At 38.0% G+C, this 20925-nt stretch overlaps 1 protein-coding gene across 1 annotated transcript in view; it reads left to right on the top strand.

Moving 5' to 3' along the window:
• The window catches only part of LOC134607811 (polyamine-modulated factor 1-binding protein 1-like), a 340326-nt gene that overhangs the window by 231574 nt on the left and 87827 nt on the right, over nt 1-20925 (top strand). Inside the window, 2 exon segments of the mRNA XM_063450371.1 lie at nt 9098-9160; nt 12075-12184. Of these exon segments, the coding sequence (XP_063306441.1) occupies nt 9098-9160; nt 12075-12184 (173 nt within the window).

Here is a 20925-nt window from a genome sequence, read left to right as displayed (position 1 = left end):
ATACTTATGTAAAGCTGTACAAGCGTTTCTGGCTTTCTGTGCATATATATTCATGTATTTTTATGGTATGTATTATATGCATATGTGTAAGTGTACGTAGGTTTGGTTAAATAATAGAAATACCTATTTCCATGGATTTTAAAACTCTGAACCCACTGCAAAATGGTCCTTTTATAGATATGCTACCAGTCAATCTGTCTGCCAATTTCTATAGCACATTAATTGGATAAATGCTCATATCGTATTGTCTTTAAAATGTTTCTTTCAAATAATTTTTAATAAATAATTTTGTAAATGTAACAATAATGAATACAAATTTCATACTGCACAACTAAGACATTTTGTATATAGTATGCTGGGGAAATGATCCCACTCACAATGGATAATACCATTAAATTTGACTGTGGTTGTGAATTACTGTCTTTGCAGGACACCTGAAAATCATATTTACTCTCTTAGTAACACATCTGGCATGTGGACCATCACAGATATCTTTTATATAACACATATTGACCAATAACTATGACTAAGAAATAATTGCCAAAATGAGGTTGCGTTTCTCAGGATGCCCTTATTGTACGCTGGATTCATAGCATCAGAGAAGAAAATGACTGAGATAGATTGGTCTAGTATATCTTCACTAGAGTAACTGATAAAGTATACACTTTGCCTTAGGCTCATACTAAAGAAAAGTGTATCCGAGAAATGACACACAAACTTTCTCAAGCTCATTTACAGAATGACAATATCATGGAGAATCTCTGTTGCACAGAATAACAGCTAGCAGTACTTGGAGAGGAATGCTTAGAATGGAGAGAAATACGGAACAATAGTTCTGAAGACGTATAAAGTTCTGTCACAATAGATATTTAACTGTGCCTGACCAATTGTCTAAATCACCTCTATTATAATTGTACGTGTTCAAAAACAACAGAGTCTGTCAAAAAGAACAGAGCGTTCCATCTCAGAACTTTATTACAAAAGTGTATCTTGACACAAGCAACATTTCATACTTAAAAACGAAATGTCTGCAAATTGGCACAGTTTTTCATTAAGCACCAGCATATTCTTCAGCAAAATATAATCTGATCGTGTTACTTAGTTAATGGGTTTTCTTGTGCTATCCTAGTATTCAGTCCTGACCCAGATTTGCTCCCATTTTGTATCTGTGCTTCTTAGTGACCAGCTTTGCCCTGCCTTATTATCAAATTTGTGCTTCTTAGTGACCAGCTCTGCCCTGCCTTATTATCAAATTTGATTTCTGCCTCCATATTTAGTGGGTGAAATTTGCCTTCAACCGTGTCAACCAGGTGGTCTCCTAATCCTGTCTTCCTGTTTCCAATACCTTTCTTGCCTAAGTGTTTCATGACTGTCTTAGGCGTGATTACCAACTTTGATATGGAGGATGTTCTTAGTTTTGACTCCTTAGCAGCTCTTACATTTGCAGTAAATTTTTAAGCTGAAGATTTGACTTGAAGTGAAGGACAGGTTTGGTCTTAGGCAATTCTATGCATATTGGACTCTTACGGCAGTGCCCACTGTGTCAAGTTCTGCCAACCAGTACGCACAAGGTCAGTGAGTCATATACACTGACTGAACACAAAAGGGAAAGCAACATAACAGAGTGCCAGGAATCCCCTTTCTGATATGCATGTAAATAGATTATACAAAAATAAATAAAGCATAGAGTGTGCATGTGGTGTTAAATGTAGTATTTAATAAGAATATTAAAAAACTTTCTGTTGTTTAAATTGTCATTCATTTTATCTAAAGGGTTTATGATCAGATATGGGATCTAAGGAAACATGGATATCCAAGATTTGTTTGGGATTACGCAGCTCAATATAATATCATGTGACATGTGTATATGACATATATTTAGATTCTGAATCACAGCTATGGGCAAATGAGGACATGTTTATTTTGTATAACTTTATTCTTCTTGCTTTATATTTATATAACTTATTTCTATTATTATTATTTATTTTAGTTGTATTATTTATATTGGTTATTGAAGTATAGCAAAGTTTAAACTCTGTTTATTGACTTAGATACCCTGCTTCACTCTTGGGCAACCCCCTGTTTAGCAATCATGTGGCACATGCTACCGTAGACTTTGAGCCACTCTCTTGCAATGTAAAGGAATTACTTTTATCAGTTTTATGAGTAAGTCACTATATAAATCTCCAAAAATAGTTATGTGCTCAAATCTAAACTGTCTGGAATTTTGGCTACTTCCTACGCTATAAAATTTCAGTTTGAACCAGATAAATGTTTGGATTTGCTCCTAAACCTTTGCACGCTTACATTCTACAGATTTAATTGGTCTCCTGTCATGCAATGCCTAAAACAAAGTATTTAACTGAGCTGCTTAAAACAAAGGAAAGTGAACAGTAATCTCGAGGTAAAATACGTTGGTTCATTGTATTTCTAACCTTTCATTGTAGGCATGTTCTTACTGTTGGCAGACACCTGGAGAGGGTTCTAACAACTGAACAATTTCTTACCTAGGTCTTTTAAAACTGTTTACCTAGTGCATCTTACCATGCTTTTATCAAGTCTAAGAGATAAGCCACAAACTAATAGCTGAAATAGATCTGACCACTTGATGCCCAACTGCAACAACTTGGAAATTTAATTTGAGACTTTACGTATGGTAAATATAAAATAATGGAAAGAAGAGGGAAGAAGTATTGACATCAGCACACAACACATACATTTCTTGGACAAACACACTATGTATGATTTGACAGTTTACAGACAGCCTGTGCTTATTCTGAAAACAACAACAATAAAAAACAATAACAATCTAATAATAATCTAAAGAAGGGTGTAGACTGTGTTTACTCCATGATGGGAACAGTATCTGGTTTTGTAAAGACAGAAACTTCCTGGCTTCATGCAACACGCATGCTTGATGATGTTACGGGATAACCTAGTTCTCCTAGCCAATTATACTGCTTGAGTTTATTTTATTTTTCTACAAGATATACTTTATGCCCCATGATTCTTTAACATGTGAGATGTCATCCTAGGTTCATACTCTTGTGTACCTTATTTCTCTGTGTTTGACCATCCTAAGAAAGGATAGCAAGTTCCAGCTTTGTGTACCTCGATATATGAGTCACCTTTTTTCCCCCTGTGCTTGACTAGTGCTCGGCAAGAGAATTCAGTTCAGCTAAGCCATTTAAAAAAAAAATTACAAATGTTTCCGAGATGGCCAAACTTTGGTAACAAAAAACTGATTTGGGAACCAAAATGATACCAAAATGCAGCAATCAGCCTACTGTAAAATATATCCATAATATAAATATTAGGTTTGTTTTTTTGCAGTACATTAATAAGAGTATTGTCCTGCCATTTGGCTTACAGATCAAGGAAAAGTAACAAAAAGGAAAGGAAAGACAGAAATATATTTATATATTATACATTTATTAAATATATATATATATATATATATTTTTTTTATTATTATTTTTTATATTTATCCCCTCTATTGGTCACTTCTCACTTGATGTGTGAAATAAAAATCAACATTTATTAAATGTCCCCTATCCATAAATTATTGGTTTTCCAATCCGTCATCTACTTTTTTTTCAGAATCATGAATCAAAGTGAACATGCTCGGCCATTGCGCTTTTAATTTGGCTTGGATTCAGCTATATTTCAGTTCAGAAATTCGAACTATAACTTGATCGACCTAAATTCAGATGAATTGCAGTTTGCACCGAAATAAATCTCCAAGTCTAGTTTTTATACTCCCAGATTTTTTATTTTATGTCCAGAACTCCCTGCAGCTTAGTTTTCTCAATTCTCGCTGCTGTCTTCCCTCGTTTTACAGGATCTTTTCTATATTCAAAGGAAGAAAAATGAAGGATTCCAGAGTTGATTTTGAGTCTGTTTTACCCTAGGAAGAAGTTACATGTTAGAACTCACACGTTAGCATACAAATATTCTATAAATTGTTATCCAACTTTAAAAGTATTCATAATTTTGGTTACCAAGACTGAAATATGTTTATAATATATTTCATTGTTTTAAGTGATGTTGCAATTGAGAAGACCAAAGATGTTTACATGTCTGCTTTCAATGTTGTCAACAAATAAAATCCAGATCTTTGGTCACTTGGATTATAGCTCTGACTAGTGTTAACCAGATGGTCTAATGGCAAACATTGTATTGTAATATATAACAGGTATTTCTTTTTTTTTATAGTTTTTTTTTAGGTTTTTACTAATTTATCATTGATTTCTAAAACTGGCAGTGTATAATCTGGATTTTGTTAGTTGTCAGATATTCAGAGTTGCTTTGATAATAGATTTTCAGCAATCCCTTTTAAAACATTGTTTAAAATAACAGATATTGTAGCGACACTGTGCCATTGGATGTTTGCGAATCTGTCTCATACGGACTTCATAGATCATGTTTTAGATTTGTTTTAAAAATGTATCCTAGTGAAACTGATTTGATTTAATTAGTTGGGCAACCAAATAGGAATGTGTAAAATGTATCTTAGAATTGTATTTGATGTGACATATATTGTTTTTCTGGGAACATTCTCAATGTAAAAAGTGCTATTTTTTCCAATTATATTTTTACATTTTTTTGCTACTTAACAAGAAATCTCCAAGTAAAATGGTCATAACAAAAATGTATCTGGCCTAAGGACAATTGCCTATAACTCTACCCCCTGCGGGCACATATTATAGGTAAGCTGTTGTAGCTTAGATTTGTACTTTGAAAGTGCTTAAACCTTTCAAAAGGAAACTGGTAGGAAAGAGTTAACACAAGTACTTTTGCATTGTATTGAGCTAACTCTTGTTGGCAGAGAGGGTAGGTAGGAATAAAATAGTGGCCATCATATTGTGGATATATTGCTATAATTGGCTTCAGGTCGTAGCTTTAACTGCCTGCCAAGAAAATAGCAGACAGGTGGCCACCATACTGGTAGGTTAATGTCTTTCCTTAGAAAATATAATTATGGCTTAAAGCTTTGAGGTGATTGAATCAAATAAAAACATGATTCTGTATATGAAACTAGAGAGAGGCCATAGTAAATAGCAGCAGAGACCATTGCAATCTGAGTCTCACTGTTCATAGACAATAGAATCACTACATGTTTTAGCCTTCTGAATAATTTTAACATGTGTAACAGGGAGTTTGAACAGTTATTGTATCTACCTAGCTGTAGGGCACCGCTACCACTAAATCTGTTTCATGATACGGGAGTCATCTAATGCTCCTTGGAAAATGAGTCCAGGGCATTTTACTGGGCTCTGCTGAAATAAAGGTCCTAGTATTTATGCATAGAGTGTTTAAGGATTTTCAGGAGCATTAGTGAAATTTGGAGCAGGAGCTGGCTGGGATATAAAATCGGACTGGTCACATTTTGACCCAGACCAGCTTGGCTTTCTTGCCCCCGCAGTCCTTAACTCATCATCGCCATGCTTCAGCACTGCAGTCATTTGTTGGCTATGATGTGAGGCACTATTGAAATCTGTAATGCTCACAGTACACCAATTATTCAATGTGCTGTGCTACCTGCACAAAGTTCCATAAAAAAATAAAAAATAAAATGGATATAGCATACATCCCAAAATTTCAAATAGACAAAGAGGAAAACTTAAATTGTATGGGTGTGAGTGGGGGAATAGCCAGGGGCAGGTCTGTTCTGAGACAATTTAAGGGACTTACTAATTACAAATAATGCAAGTAAAATGTGACTAGAACAAGAACAATGTATCTTATTTACACAGACTGATTTCTAAACACATTTTTTGTAGTTTAAAAGATACATTACTGTGAGTATTATTGCTTTGGAGCTCGGTTATAAACTCAACTACACAAATGACGTTGAGCTCCTAGAAAAAAATACATTATTAGAGAATCGAGGGACAAGGGGATTTGGACACAATATAAAGACCATCGCTCCTATGCAGGGACTCTTATGAAGTTTGAAATAGTAGCAAACAGATTGCTAATGCTGATATTTATGTATATGGGGAGCTACTCAGCTGGCGGTGTATGTAGGTTTATCGCAATAACTAATTGCATAACTCAATGGAAAGTAATGTGCATGGTGAGCATGGTTACTTATGCCATAATGTTGCACTAGGATGTATGAGTCAAATGACTCCTGAAAGGAGTCAAATAATTATAGAATTGTTTGATGTCGTAGGTGGGGTTTGCCAGGCTCTCAACCAGAGAGCAGGAAGCACTCTGTCAGAGCCAGAGCTGTATTTACCTCAAGGCAAACAAGGCACTTTCAAGGGGGCGCCAAAAACGAAGCCCCAAGCGCCCCAACAAGTGTGTGTCTGTCAGTGAGTGTGTGTATATGTGTCTGTCAGTGAATGTGTGTGTATCTGTCATAGGTATGTGTGTCTGTGAGTGTGAGTCTGTCAGTGAATGTGTGTATGTGTCTGAGAGTGAGTGTGTGTGTCTGCCTGTGTCTGCCAGTGAGTGTGTATCTGTCAGTGAATGTGTATGTGTCTGTTAGTGTGTCAAATCAATGAGGATGCGTGTGTGTGTGTGTGTGTCATTGTGTGTCTGTCAGTCAGTGTATGTCAGTGTAAGTGTATCTGAGAGAGTGTGCCTGTCAGTGAGTGGGTGTGTCAGTGTGTCTGTCAGTGAAAGTGTGTGTTGATGTGTGTGCTAATGACTGTTTCTGTCAGTGAGCATATGTCAGTGCATGTATCTACAAGGGCGTGTGTATCAATGAGGGCGTGTGTCTGTCAGTCAAAAAAGTGGCCTTGACATGAAGTGGTGAGGCAAATTAGGGGGATGCCCGAGTTAAGTCGTGCCTAGGGCAGCACAACTCCCAAATACACCACTGTGTATGACCAGCAAGCAATTCTATTTTAGATTGGCTTTAATGTACATAAAGGTGTTTCTTTTGTACGGCTATCACATTGCTTCTGATTTTAATCACATTATAGTTTACCTTCAGTTGACGTACATTCTCATATTTCATTCTCAACCCTACAACCAATCATCCCCATTCCGTTTGACCTAGTAGCTGCTAATAAAGTTTCGGACTCTAAATTGTATTGGTGCCAGTTCACAATGCAATAAAAAATAAAAAAAGTTTTAAACTGTCTCATTTTCATCTCTGTTAATGAGATATCTCCACTCTAAATCAATTTTATTAACTAAATAAAGTCAATACGAGAGCACATAATTAAGAGAGACAGCCAACATATCAGAGTTTTATATTTTTGCAAGTACAGATTTAGTCTTGAAAGCTTGCGAGCACTTTTGGGTTTTAAATATTTAGCATTATATGGCTATAAATATAACAGAGCATAATGTTTCAATCACAGCACAATTATTTAAGATCAATATTTACTATCCATAGGCAGGAGCATATAATATGGCCTTCTTCTCTGCATATCTTTTAAATATTGCAGGTCAGCTATGCAGTGTGTATAATTAATTCCTATATATAAATAATATAGGACTTTAAGAGCCATCATGCTGTTTGTTCAGAGTAATGTAAATGACACACTAGATTTCCAACATTCGTGTAAAACTGATTACACAAATTACAGCCTTTACATGATATTTACATACGGTATAAGGTGCTCACAGCCAGCTACAATGATGCTGCAATTTCTCTAAGTGTTTTGTGTGACCTATATATTTATAGACAAATCATGGAGCATTCACACATTGGTAAGTTACTATGTAGGTACTAACAATTATGTGATTTTAGATAGATAGATAGATAGATAGATAGATAAATAGATAAAAACATTATGTTTTTAAAATTTTTGATGTAAAAATATACATTTATATTCTCCTAAAAATTGATTGAAACGTTTGGCTACAAATGCTCCAACAAAATACTGTCAGTAGATAAGATGAGTTTATTTAGATTTAATTTAGATACCATTTTATTTAAAGCTATGTTTAAAATAGGTGCTTAGATGGATTTCTTCTTTGTTGCTTTACCTGGTAATCTGAAAAGGTTATGTATGTAAATAAAAGGAAGGTTTCAGAGTAAAATAAATACAAATATATGTATATGTTTCAATGTAAGTTATAAAATATGTTATCACTTTTCAATATTTTGTATAAATGAGGTTCAGACCTTCCAAGGCTGGATTGGTTTAATATTAGTAGTGGCCTGAGCTTTATATGAACATGCACATGTGATGGAATCATGGTAAAACTCAACGCTATGTATCCAGAATCAGAATACTGGTAGCTTGTATCAGCATTCACATTAATTTAAATACATTTTCTTATATTCTATGTATTATGATAGTGTGGCATATTATCGTACAAATGAAAGGAATAAGAAAAGTTTTTTTCAATCAGACACAATGTCTTACCCACGTATTACCCATCTATTACATGTTCGAAATGAGAAGAAAAATCCCTGATTTTAAACATATTGTAGATTTATTTATTTTATGTTAAGCAGTCTACTACATTTACAAGCTGATTTACAAATGTATTTACTAAAACCTTTCCATTTGGAAACAATGAAATAGCCATTTTTCTTTGTTACAGAGAGTAAATTTGTTCATGATTGTAGTTTACAAAATTTGTCATCCACTTTCAAGCAGTTGAATATGATCTAATGTTGCTTTAGGCAAATACTTCCACCAAGAGATGCTCCAAGATGATATGCCTATCACATTCCTCTGTCAAATTGTTGTATAAGCATTGAATTATTCTCATCCCTGAATAAATATTGTACCAGTTGAAGATGGAAGTGTGGGAAATGAAATGGTAGTTTGAATTCGTGTAATTTTACAGAAGGAGTGTCTTCTAGCAAATGTGGTAATAGAAAATTAGACATAACAAAGTTCCTCTTAAAAACAATTCGAGAAAAATAGTAAAATACTTCAACCAATTAGTTATTGTCGCTGTTATACATTTTACATTTTATGCTAATCCGTACATTAAGAATTACTGAGAATAAACATGTCCAAACATCTCTCAAAATATTTTGTGTTTTATCTTTACAGTGAACATATTCTTTTTCCTATTTGTTTATTTTTTTGTAATCTGAGGTTAATTATTTGTTCTCTAATGATTTCTATATCTTAGTCTGCAGCGTACGTAACTCATATATCCTTTTATCTTACAGGCAATACACTTGAAAAATGAGATCAAAGCGTACGAAGAAAAGCATAGCGTAGCACAAAAGGAGGTAAGTTCAAATACATCATCTACACCGTCAGTTTCATCTGCACCACTGACGTGTTTTAGGAAATATCCCACAACTGTATATTCAATTTTTATTCCTTCTAGTTAGAAGTTTTATTCCAAACCCTATCAAAAAAGCTTTTCTAAGGATTTCTTTGGTACAACTAGCCCACAAATTCATGATATGAGCAGGTCTGTCCTCAGCTTTTTAGGCATCTTCGTCACCCTGGTGAAATACAGAAATAGAGCTTGTTGTGTTTCTTTTAGACAGATTATGATGGTAAGATGCTTAGTTGAAATTATACATTTTTAGATTTTCTAGGATGCGAGAGGGGCATTTAAATTTTCCTTACACCTCACTTTCTCTTAATTTTGGTATTCAAAGATGTGCATTATTTCTGTTAAAATGAAAGGGGATGTATTCACAGGTTTCTTAGTGGTGCAGTCATACTGTACTTTAATCACACTGGTAGGAAAGCGGAACATTTGGGAGAGTTAAGTCTTTTAAAGTCTATATATCTGCAGAAACATAGTCAAATGAAATGAATATATACATATTTAAATAAAAGAAAATGATGGATAATGTAATGTACACACATTTAAAAAGAAAATGTTTTAAAAGGCCACTATAGTCACCAGAACAATTAAAGCTGAATGTAGTGAATCTGGAGTCTATAGCCTGTCCCAGCATGCTTTTTAATGTAAATACTACCTTTTCACGGAATATAATACTCTATGCTTCTATGTTTCTAAAATAAACACACCTGAAATAGGTAATAGTAAAAGAACGGTTCTACTACCTGTTAGTGGAGCGCTTATAAAGATCCAACCTGTGTAGGGGTTTCTTTGACTTACCCCACAAATACAGTATAACAGTGAACTTGAAGGTACATGAAATGAAAAAGAACAATAGGTAAATATTCTATACTGTGTTTTTGCTGTTTAATATATTGTGGATAAAAGGGTATCCCACATTAGGTATTGAGCTGCTTATCACCAAGGCACTTTATTGTATCACCCACTACCTCATAATAGAGAGAGATTTTATTTTTTAAATAGGTAACCGTTTAGTAATATCAACAGGTCCTGGACAAATTCACACATGCCAGATGTTATGATAGTTGACAAACCATGTGTTGGTACTAGATGCAAAATGGACAAATAGCATGAGTCAAAAGTGCAGAAGACAAACTAATCAAGAAAGCTATCTAAAATACATAGTATTATAAGAACATTGATAAGAGGTCAAAACCAGGAATAGGCATTGAGGAGAATAAATATTTGCTTTTAATGACCTCTAGTACCCAGGACTTTGGGAGCCTTTGGTGTACTTGAAGTTGGTATTAGGGGTGCAGCTCACATGATTCTAGCTGTAATTCGATGCACCATTACATGATGCCCTTAGCAAAAATTAAAGTGAAATCCCAATTCATATTTTATTTCCATACTTCATCTCTCCTACCCTCATCGCTTGACTTTTGTTGTTCCCAGTCCTTCCCATTCCACTATACCGTCTGGACTATTAAATTCAGTGTCAAACAAATTGCAATTTGTGCAACTTCTGTAGCTCCAAAGAGTCATATGGATGTTTCACCTAACAACTGAAATGCACAACAGATGTTTAGCTTGTTTTGTGATTTTGAGTTTCACCTTAAAAAAGAGGTGATTGATGGTTAGGAGATAGTCACTAAATGTTGATTTTATTCAAAGATCAAATGAGAAGTGACCAAATTCATTATGTATATATATATATATATATATATGTTCCTCCTTTATTCCTCTCCATTGGTTACTTCTTCTCACTTGACCTGTGAACCTGTCAACCAAATGGCAGGAAAATGCACCAGTCAGTGTACTGCAAATTTTATACATAGTATTTATATTATGTATATATTTTGCAGTTCACTGATTGGCTCACTTTAATGCCATTTCGGTTCATTTGAATTGTTGTCCCCAAAATTTGTGCATGGACATAATTTGGACCAGTGAAAACAGCACAAAAAATGCATTTTGGACAAATTGATTCAGCCAAACTGATTTTTTTCACTGTGCACAAATCTAAAAGATACTTAATACAAATAATATTAAAAATAATATAATTCTGAACAATTTACAGGAAACTATATCGGGCTCCTTAATACTTGAATTACAAACTATGTGTTCTTAATAAAAATCTTCTTTTCTTCTTCTCAAATTATTTTTATTTATTTAATTATAATTTTTTTTTAGAAAAGAAAGCAATACATAGTTTATCAAAAAGTTAATGTTAGTAAACAGATTGCCTTACATTACACAACAGTACCAGAATCGATACCAAAAGATGTTCTTTCTAAAAATATGGGTTTCCGTAGCGATTGCTCTACTTTTTAAACATTGCCCCACAAGGCCAATCTTTTTTGCTTGTTTGTCGATCCTCTCTGCCACTTTCTTTACAATATAAAGGGTTGATCAAAGGACTGTACATGTAACTCTATATTGGAATAGATGTCAAGGTAATAATTCTATATTCTTCCTCAGTTACTGCTCATAATGACATTAAAGGATGCACCTCAATAGCCAGCGGCCCTTTTATGAAAAACATATCAAGATGCAAACATTAACCAAAAAATCCAGGCTTAAGCAAGTTGTAGCGGCTCCTTTTTCATTTTCTAAAATGAGCCTGATTTGAATTAAACAACCTCTGGAGGTAGAGTAATGCATGTTATAGTAAACTGGTAGATGTAAAGCGTGGGAAAGGTTTAGACATTCCATCTCGCATATTGAATCAATTAATAGCATGTACAAGGAAACCATGATTATTTGAAGGAGTGGAGAAAAATGACTTGATTCTTTACAAGTATTACAGACGATTATTAGTATTCCAGATAGCCCTTGTTCTAGGGAGTCCATCATACTCTTTGATCTATCTACATCCACAGCTGGAAATTCTGCACCATGCTCTGGAAGCAACACAAACTGACAACAGTCGCCTCCATCAGGAAAGTGAATTTGTGGCTGCAAATGTTAATCAGTGGATCAAACAGCAGAAGTAAGTACACTTGATAAATGCTAAACATTCTTTTTTTGAATTATACACGTGTTCTTTTTTTCAATTCCACTATTAAAGCACATTTAATGAACAGACTATGGTGGTATTTTTTTTTATTTATTCTTTTCCCTTATATCTACATTGGCCAGATTATTAGTTGAATAACTAGAAGCTTATTGTTCAACGACTGCATTTTCCTTTCAGAATTATTGCATTAAAAGATAAGTTTTCTTTTCAAAAATAAATTGAACTAAACATGGCTAACCTTGGATTACACAACAATTGGTATTTCATTCGTGTACACAATATCTTTTAAAATATATTTTAAAATGTCAGCATATCTGCATTGTCACTCTGTTTGCGACATTGCTTGCTAGAATTATCAAGAAATGTTGTAGATAATAATGTTAAATGAGAAATTCACATTTCCGAGGATTATTTTGAAAGCAACTTCTTTAACCCCTTAAGGACCAAACTTCTGGAATAAAAGGGAATCATGACGTGTCCCACACGTCATGTGTCCTTAAGGGGTTAAACATACTGATATAATTTTTTTTTTGTTTTCTTTTAAATTATTTTATGGATTTTGCAGCAAAAATCAATAGGCAATATTACAGGATGACAGTACTTGTTTTTAATGCACATTTACAATTAATATTGGGCAAAGTATATTTAGAATGTCTTGTACACACAGACAATGAAGTCCTCATTCATAAAAACATTTTAGGTTTCTCACCGCTGTTAATGTTTCCCTTCCCATGTTGTTTAACTTCAGGGGAAGGCATAACAAAGAAAATAGATCCAGGATCTCTAGTATTATGGTGAGGTTATGGGAAAACTTAGCATTTGAGCTAGGACATTACCATGGTGATAATTTATTGTTTCTATGGAGAAAATGCATCATGCTCGTTTTAATTATTGTCTGAATGTTTAGTTATGTTCCTTTTTAAAGGTATCCATATTATTGTTTACCAGTTTACCCTTTTCCAAATCTGTCCCTACCTAACATGGGATGTGGCTGAGATACTAATCCATGTCGTGCTCTCTCTCTATCTCTCTCGCCTTGACTACTGAAATCCACTTCTCATTGGTTTCACGCATTTCCAGATTGCTCCTCTACAGTCTATAACACCTCTACAGTCTATAACAAATGCGTCAATGAGGCTCATCTTCCTGTCCTAACGCGCCTCCCCCTCTGTCAGTCCTTACCTTGGCTTCCCATAAAATATAGGGCTCAATTTAAAATGCTGGTACTTGCCTATAAATCTCTATACAACCTTGTTCCTACTTACCTATCCTCACTGATACACAAGTATGTCCCATCCAGGTCCCAACGATCCCCTAAGGACGTGTGTCTATCCTCAGGTTGTACGCGCACCTCTAACACTCACCTTCAAGACTTCTCTGGGGTTGCATTGTTCCTGTGGAGCTCCCTTTCCTACCTCATTAAACTCTCATCCAGCCTTCATTTCTTAAAAAAAAACATTGAAAACCTACTTCTTTGGGAGAGCATATTAATTAAACTGTTAATAGCTTTCCTGCACCGCATCTTGGAAACTCATCTTATTATAAGCTCTTCTAGAAACCTACTTTTCCCATACATGAAATACATCTTACCCTTACCTCTTTTATCACTTAAAGGAACACTACAGGGTCAGGAACACAAACATGTATTCCTGACCCTATAGTGTTTAATCTGCCATTTAGGTGTCTTGCACCCCTTAGCCCCCTTAGAAAATGTTAAAACACACCTTATTTCCAGTGTCACGTGGGTGGCCAACGCTGGCACTGCCCCTGATCCGTCTCCTTGGTGAAATAGTCAGAATTTCCAATTGGATTGTCTGAAATCGGCAAGGAGGCATAATGGTGGTGGGGCCAAAACACTGTTTTGGACAATCAGCACCTCCTCATAGAAAAACATTGAATCAATGCATCACTATGAGTAAAATTATGCATCTCTGCTGAACAGCAGTGTTGCCTACTGTGCAGCACTGTCCCAGGAAGCACCTCCAGTGGCCATCTGAGGAGTGGCCACTTGGAGGTGTCCCTTGGGGGCAATGTAAACACTGCCTTTTCTCTGAAAAGGCACTGTTTGCATAAAAATGCCTGAAGGAAATGATTATACTCACCAAAACAACTTCATTAAGCTGTAGTTGTTCTGATGACTATAGTGACCCTACTCTCCCTCTAATGTAAGCTCATTTGAGTGCCCTCGGCATCCTTTGTTGCAGTATGTTGAACTTGTCTTCTTGCAAATACTTGTCTGTTAGTCCACCTATTGTACTGCACTGCCAAATTTGTTGGGAGTTTGTAAACAATATCTGGAGTACTTAATTTGGTCATGTGATCAGAGGGCTGGATGGGAGAATTGTGCCTGATTCCTTATATTGGATCTACAGGGAATGCAGACACAGGTGGTTTCGCTGCTCCATGTATGGGGTGTGTGAAGGTGTTTGAGACTTACATTAATTACACAATTTTGCCTTCCTCAAACAGCATTCAAAGCTAGTGACTGACTATGATCACATTATAGCATAACAGCACGTAATCACGTTGCATTATTGGAAACTTAAAAAGGTCCAGTAAGTACAACTGTAAAAACATACTGCAGTCTATTCTCTCTCTAGATCTGAAGTACTGAACGCTAGTCCTCTGGGGAAGATGCAATTACATGATGGTATTTTTCTTATATGTTCTAGTGTATTAGACCTTCACCAATGACCACCCTACTAATCTCTGGTTTATCCGAAAAACGCTTCAAATGGGATGTCACAAAGAAATCTAGAATCTCGGCAGTGATTTACTCAGGGCAACTTGGTCTTCTTATGTCTTAGCATTAGATTAAATCCCTTTTCCCTGAACTTCTCCTTTACTGTTTCTCATCATATACCTGACTTCCACCCCAGTCCTACAGCTTGGTGTAGTGCAGCTGGTGGTGGTGAAGCCTATCCTTCCACATTTGCGTAGAGCTAAGGAAGGTGGCAAATCTTAAATTTTTGCTACGTTTTCATAATCTATGCTAATTACATAATTTCTGTAAAAAATCTAAACATATTGTTAGTTATATACCATTTTATTGTTATTATATTACTTTTCATTTATTCCATTTATTGCATTACTTGTCATATAATGTAATTTCAAGGATAAAATATGAAGAGTATATATATTTTTTTCATAGGGGAGATAAAAAAGCCACTGAACAATTAGAGTTCATTATGAGCCTCACAGTATTATGTAACAGAACGAGAGGTTTTCCAATAAGGAAAGTTATACACTAAAATATATAACAAATAGACAAGCTACAAAAAAAGAAAAAAAAAAGTGTCATGATGACAAAATTAAGTTGATGAAATTCAGTTACATGTGTAATTTTCCTCTCAAGTACACATAATGCAAATGTTATAATTTCCTTGCAATTGTGTGACAAAAGGAGACATGATTGCCTGAATGCTGTATTGCTGTGATTCGATATGATTTCAAAATGAAGGGGTTCAATAACCTCAAGGTTGAAATCTCCCTTACTAAACTCTTTCATATTATGATTTAAGCCAGGAATTTTGGAATGTGACTTTTTCCTAATATACTATATACTATAAATATATTTGTGTGAACATCTACTTTGTGATGCTCCAATGTAGTTTGGCAATCACAAACCTTAAATTATTTCAAAATCTACTTTTTCTGCGTGTGATTTTTACCAATTCATCTGTAGCTCAAGTATAAAGTATCTTTCTGGCCACAATAGTGATGGAAAAGTTGTTTCAAGGGGACTAACACCTGGACTGTGGCATGCCGGAGGGGGATCCATGGTACATTAGATTGCACACGCAGTGCCCCAAATTTGAAGTAGGAGGACCGACCAAGCATCTTTTTCCATCTCCCGCTTCCTAAAATCGATGCCTTATATACACGTCCCCTGATAGGGGACGTAACAGGGATTAAACTGATAGGAGTGGTGTGTTAAGTAGTACTATTCCTATCAGTTTAATCCCTGTTACGTCCCCTATCAGGGGACGTGTATATAAGGCATCGATTTTAGGAAGCGGGAGATGGAAAAAGATGATTGGTCGGTCCTCCTACTTCAAATTTGGGGCACTGCGCGTGCAATCTAATGTGCCACCAGATAGGAGTGGTGTGTTAAGTAGTCCCCCTCATCAGGCCTTTTTTAGTCAAATGTATCGCCCACTGTCAGTCCCTTCGGGATCCATCCCTCATTCATCCTAATAAAGGTGAGGTAATCTAGACTTTTTTGACCTAGGTGACTTCTCTTCTCAGTGACAATACCTCCTGCTGCACTGAAGGTCCTTTCTGACAGGACACTTGAAGCGGGGCAGGCCAGAAGTTCTATCGCAAATTGGGATAGCTCAGGCCACAGGTCAAGCCTGCACACCCAGTAGTCAAGGGGTTCATCGCTCCTCAGAGTGTCGATATCTGCAGTTAAGGAGAGGTAGTCTGCTACCTGTCGGTCGAGTCGTTCTTTGAGGGTGGACCCCGAAGGGCTGTGGTGATGCATAGGACTTAAAAAGCTCTGCATGTCCTCCATCAACAACACGTCTGGAAAGCGTCCTGTCCTTGCCGGCGTGGTCGTGGGAGGAGGAGGATTACTTTCACCTCTTCCCCTGTTAGATTCCCGTTGCTGTTATACGCTGTGTAAAGCATACTTTTTAATAGATTTTGGAACTGCTGCATCCTTTCCAACTTGCCGTAATTCGGTAACATTTCAGGCACTTTCTGCTTATACCGGGGGTCTAGTAGCGTGGACACCCAGTACAGGTCGTTCTCCTTCAGCCTTTTTATACGAGGGTCCCTCAACAGGCACGACAGCATGAAAGACCCCATTTGCACAAGGTTGGATGCCGAGCTACTCATGTCCTGTTCCTCGTCCTCAGTGATCTCTCTGAAGGTGTGTTCTTCCCCCCAGCCACGTACAACACCACGGGTACCAGAAAGGTGACAACGAGCACCCTGGGATGCCTGTTGTGGTTGGTCTTCCTCCTCCTCCTCAAAGCCACATTCCTCCTCTGACTCCTCTTCCTCACAATCCTCTTCCAGCGTTGCCGCAGGTCCAGCAAGCGATGCTGATAAGGCTGTTTCTGGTGGTGATGGTGACCACAACTCTTCCTCTTCACGCTCATGTACGGCCTGATCCAGCACTCTTCGCAGGGCACGCTCCAGGAAGAAAACAAATGGTATGATGTCGCTGATGGTGCCTTCGGTGCGACTGACTATGTTTGTCACCTCCTCAAAAGGACGCATGAGCCTACAAGCATTGCGCATGAGCGTCCAGTAACGTGGCAAAAAAATTCCCAGCTCCGCAGAAGCTGCCCTAGCACCCCGGTCATACAAATACTCGTTAACGGCTTTTTCTTGTTGGAGCAGGCGGTCGAACATTAGGAGTGTTGAATTCCAACGTGTCGGGCTTTCACAAATCAAGCGCCTCACTAGCATGTTGTTTCGCAAAAGTGCACCATTGCCGTGTAGGAACACCTGAAATGGCCACACACCTTCATGGCCTGCTTAAGGACGTCCTGGGTACTTATGCACAAAGCGTTGTACGATCAGATTACACACATGTGCAATTTCTTCCTTTGTCACAAACCACTTTGCCGATCTCCAGTTGGTGCGGAGTCAGCCACTGATCCACCTGTGCGTTCAGGGCAGACAGGAGTGCTGGTCCGGTGTGACTCTCCACTTTCAGGCAAGTCAACCCCAAGACGGCGTGACACTGCCATATCCGGGATGTGGAACAGTACCTGGGGAGCTGGGGGTGTGCCGTTGATGTGGAGCAAGACGCAGCAGCAGAAGAGGACTCAGCCGAGGAGATTATGGAAGAGGATGGAGTAGGAGGAGTAGAGGAGGTGGCAGCAGGCCTGCCTGCAAGTCGTGGCGGTGTCACCAACTCCTCTGCAGAGCCACGCATTCCATGCTTTGCAGCCGTCAGCAGGTTTACCCAATGCGCAGTGTAGGTGATATACCTGCCCTGACCATGCTTTGCAGACCAGGTATCAGTGGTCAGATGGACCCTTGCCCCAACACTGTGTGCCAGACATGCCATTACTTCCTTTTGCACAATCGAGTACAGGTTGGGGATTGCCTTTTGTGCAAAGAAATTTTGTCCGGGTAACTTCCACTGAGGTGTCCCAATAGCTACAAATTATTTGAACGCCTCAGACTCTACCAGCTTGTATGGTAAAAGCTGGCGGGCTAAGAGTTCAGTCAAGCCAGCTGTCAGACGCCGGGCAAGGGGGTGACTTTGTGACATTGGCTTCTTATGCTCAAACATGTCCTTGACAGACACCTGACTGTGGGCAGATGAGCAGGACTTCCCACAACTCAGTTTCTTTTGGCACAGGTTGCAAATGGCATCGCTGTTGTCAGAGGCAGACACACAAAACAAATGCCACACTGTTGAGCTCTGCAATGACGGCATTCTGATGGTGGCAACAGCATGCGTTGATTGGCGTGCTGTCTGGCTGACCCTGGGTGCCGATGCATGCTGTCTGACTGTGCCACTAGCTCCTTGCGACGACCTCCCCCTGCTTCCAACTCGTCTTCTCCTCCTCCTCTCTGTCTCTCCATCTGAACTTTCCCTCTGTTCTTCTTCTCTTCTAGCGGGCACCCACGTGACATCCACGGACGCATCGTCATCATCAACCGCTTCACTTGTATCTGACAACTCAGAAAAGGAAGCAGCAGTGGGTTATACATCATCATAATCACACCGTACGTGTGTAATGCTGCCAGCCTGAGACATATCCCTGTTATCTACAACCTCTGGCAATAATGGTTGCGCATCACTCATTTCTTCCAACTGATGTGTAAATAACTCATCTGACATACCAAGTGAAGCGGCTGTGGTGCTAGTGTTGGTGGTGGCGGCAGGCGGGCGAGTGGTAACTTGATAGGTGCCCGAAGCTAAGCTGGAGGATCATGGTGCGTCGAGGTTCCGAGTGGAAGCTATAGAAGATTGGGTGTCCTATGTTAGCCAGTCAACTATGTCCTCAGAACTTTTCAAGTTCAGGGTACGTGGCCTCTGAACACTGCGCATTATTGTAGGGCCAAAGGGAATCACAGCACCACGACCACGACGGCCCCTGCGGGGTGGCCTGCCTCTGCCTGTCATTTTTTTTCGATTAGTGGTACTATGTGTGCAAGCTACTGTGACAACAGATATGAGTGGCACTGGTGTGACACTGTGCCCTGGCAGGCCCTGAAACTCGTGAAGGAAACTGACTGCTATTATATTACAGTCCAAAAAGTTTAGGTTTTTTTTTAAATGCAAGCTATTGGGTCACCAGATATGAGTGAGTGGTGGCACTGGGCAGGCCCTGAAACGCACACTCGTGAAGGAAACTGATTGCTATTATATTACAGTCCAAAAAGTTTTTTTTTGTTAAATGCAAGCTATTGTGACACCAGATATGAGTGGTGGCACTGGGCAAGTGGGCACAGTATACGCTGTGAGCCTGACACACACGCTGGCAGACAACTAACTGCTATTCAATCTATTACAGTCAAATTTTTTATTTTTTTTTTAAATGGACACTACTGTTACACCAGATATGAGTTGCTCTGGTGTGACACTGTGCCCTGGCAGGCCCTGAAACGCACACTCGTGAAGGAAACTGACTACTATTATATTACAGTCCAAAAAGTTTAGTTTTTTTTTTAAATGCAAGCTATTGTGACACCAGTGAGTGAGTGGTGGCACTGGGCAAGTGGGCACAGTATATGCTGTGAGCCTGACACACAGGCTGGCAGACAGGCAGGCAGGCAACTGCAATTACATTACACAGAAAAAAAAAAAAAAAAAGCAGACTGATGTTCTAGCGCTAAAAATGGCTTTTTGGGGTGCTGTCCTTACAGCAGAGATCAGATGAGTCCTTCAGGACTGTAGTGGACACTGAATACACTAGCCTAGCTATCAATTTCCCTATCAAATCAGCAGCAGCTACACTGTCCCTACTCTCACTAAGAATGCAGCTTCACAATGAATGTAAAATGGATGCTGTCCAGGAGGTGGGAGGGTCGGCGAGGGAGGGTCTGCTGCTGATTGGCTGGAATGTGTCTGCTGACTGTGAGGTACACAGTCAAAGTTTACTCAATGATGACGAATAGGGGGTTGAAAGAACAGCGCATGTGTTCGCCATCCGTGGTGAACGCGAACAAGCGATGTTCCCCAGGAACTATTCGCCAGCGAACAGTTCGGGACATCACTAGACATGAGGTCACACATTTATACAGGAAAAAAATGAGATTTAGTCTATGGCAAAGGAAAGGTTTTATTTTTACAGTAAGAACAATTGGGACGTGGAATGCTCTGCATGAAGAAGTGGTTTTATCAGAGTCTGCACAGATGTTTAAACAGCAACTAGATGCATACTTGCAAAAAACATAATATTTAAGGATATACTTTTTTAATTGTAGGGTACTAGCTTCTTGATCCAGGGATAAATCTGACTGCCATTCTGGGGTCAAGAAGGATTGTTTTCCTAGTTTGTTGCAAAATTGGAAGTGCTCTTACGCTCCCCCCCCCCCCGTCAATGAGTAATATTGTAACAAAGCAACATTTTCAAATAGTTAAGACATTCACAGCAAGCAAGTCGTGTTTGTAATTCCTTATGCAATTTTCTTTACCTTAGGTATCATGTTATTGAACATGTATTTTTCTGTTCTTTCATATATGTGGATTTCATTCATTATATAACAAATCTTGCGTCTGCTGTTTTACCAGTGGCACA

Source organism: Pelobates fuscus, chromosome 4 (assembly GCF_036172605.1).
Source record: "Pelobates fuscus isolate aPelFus1 chromosome 4, aPelFus1.pri, whole genome shotgun sequence".
NCBI lineage: Eukaryota > Metazoa > Chordata > Amphibia > Anura > Pelobatidae > Pelobates > Pelobates fuscus.
Note: the sequence above shows the minus strand (reverse complement) of the source record. Positions and strands in the feature narration are given on the sequence as shown.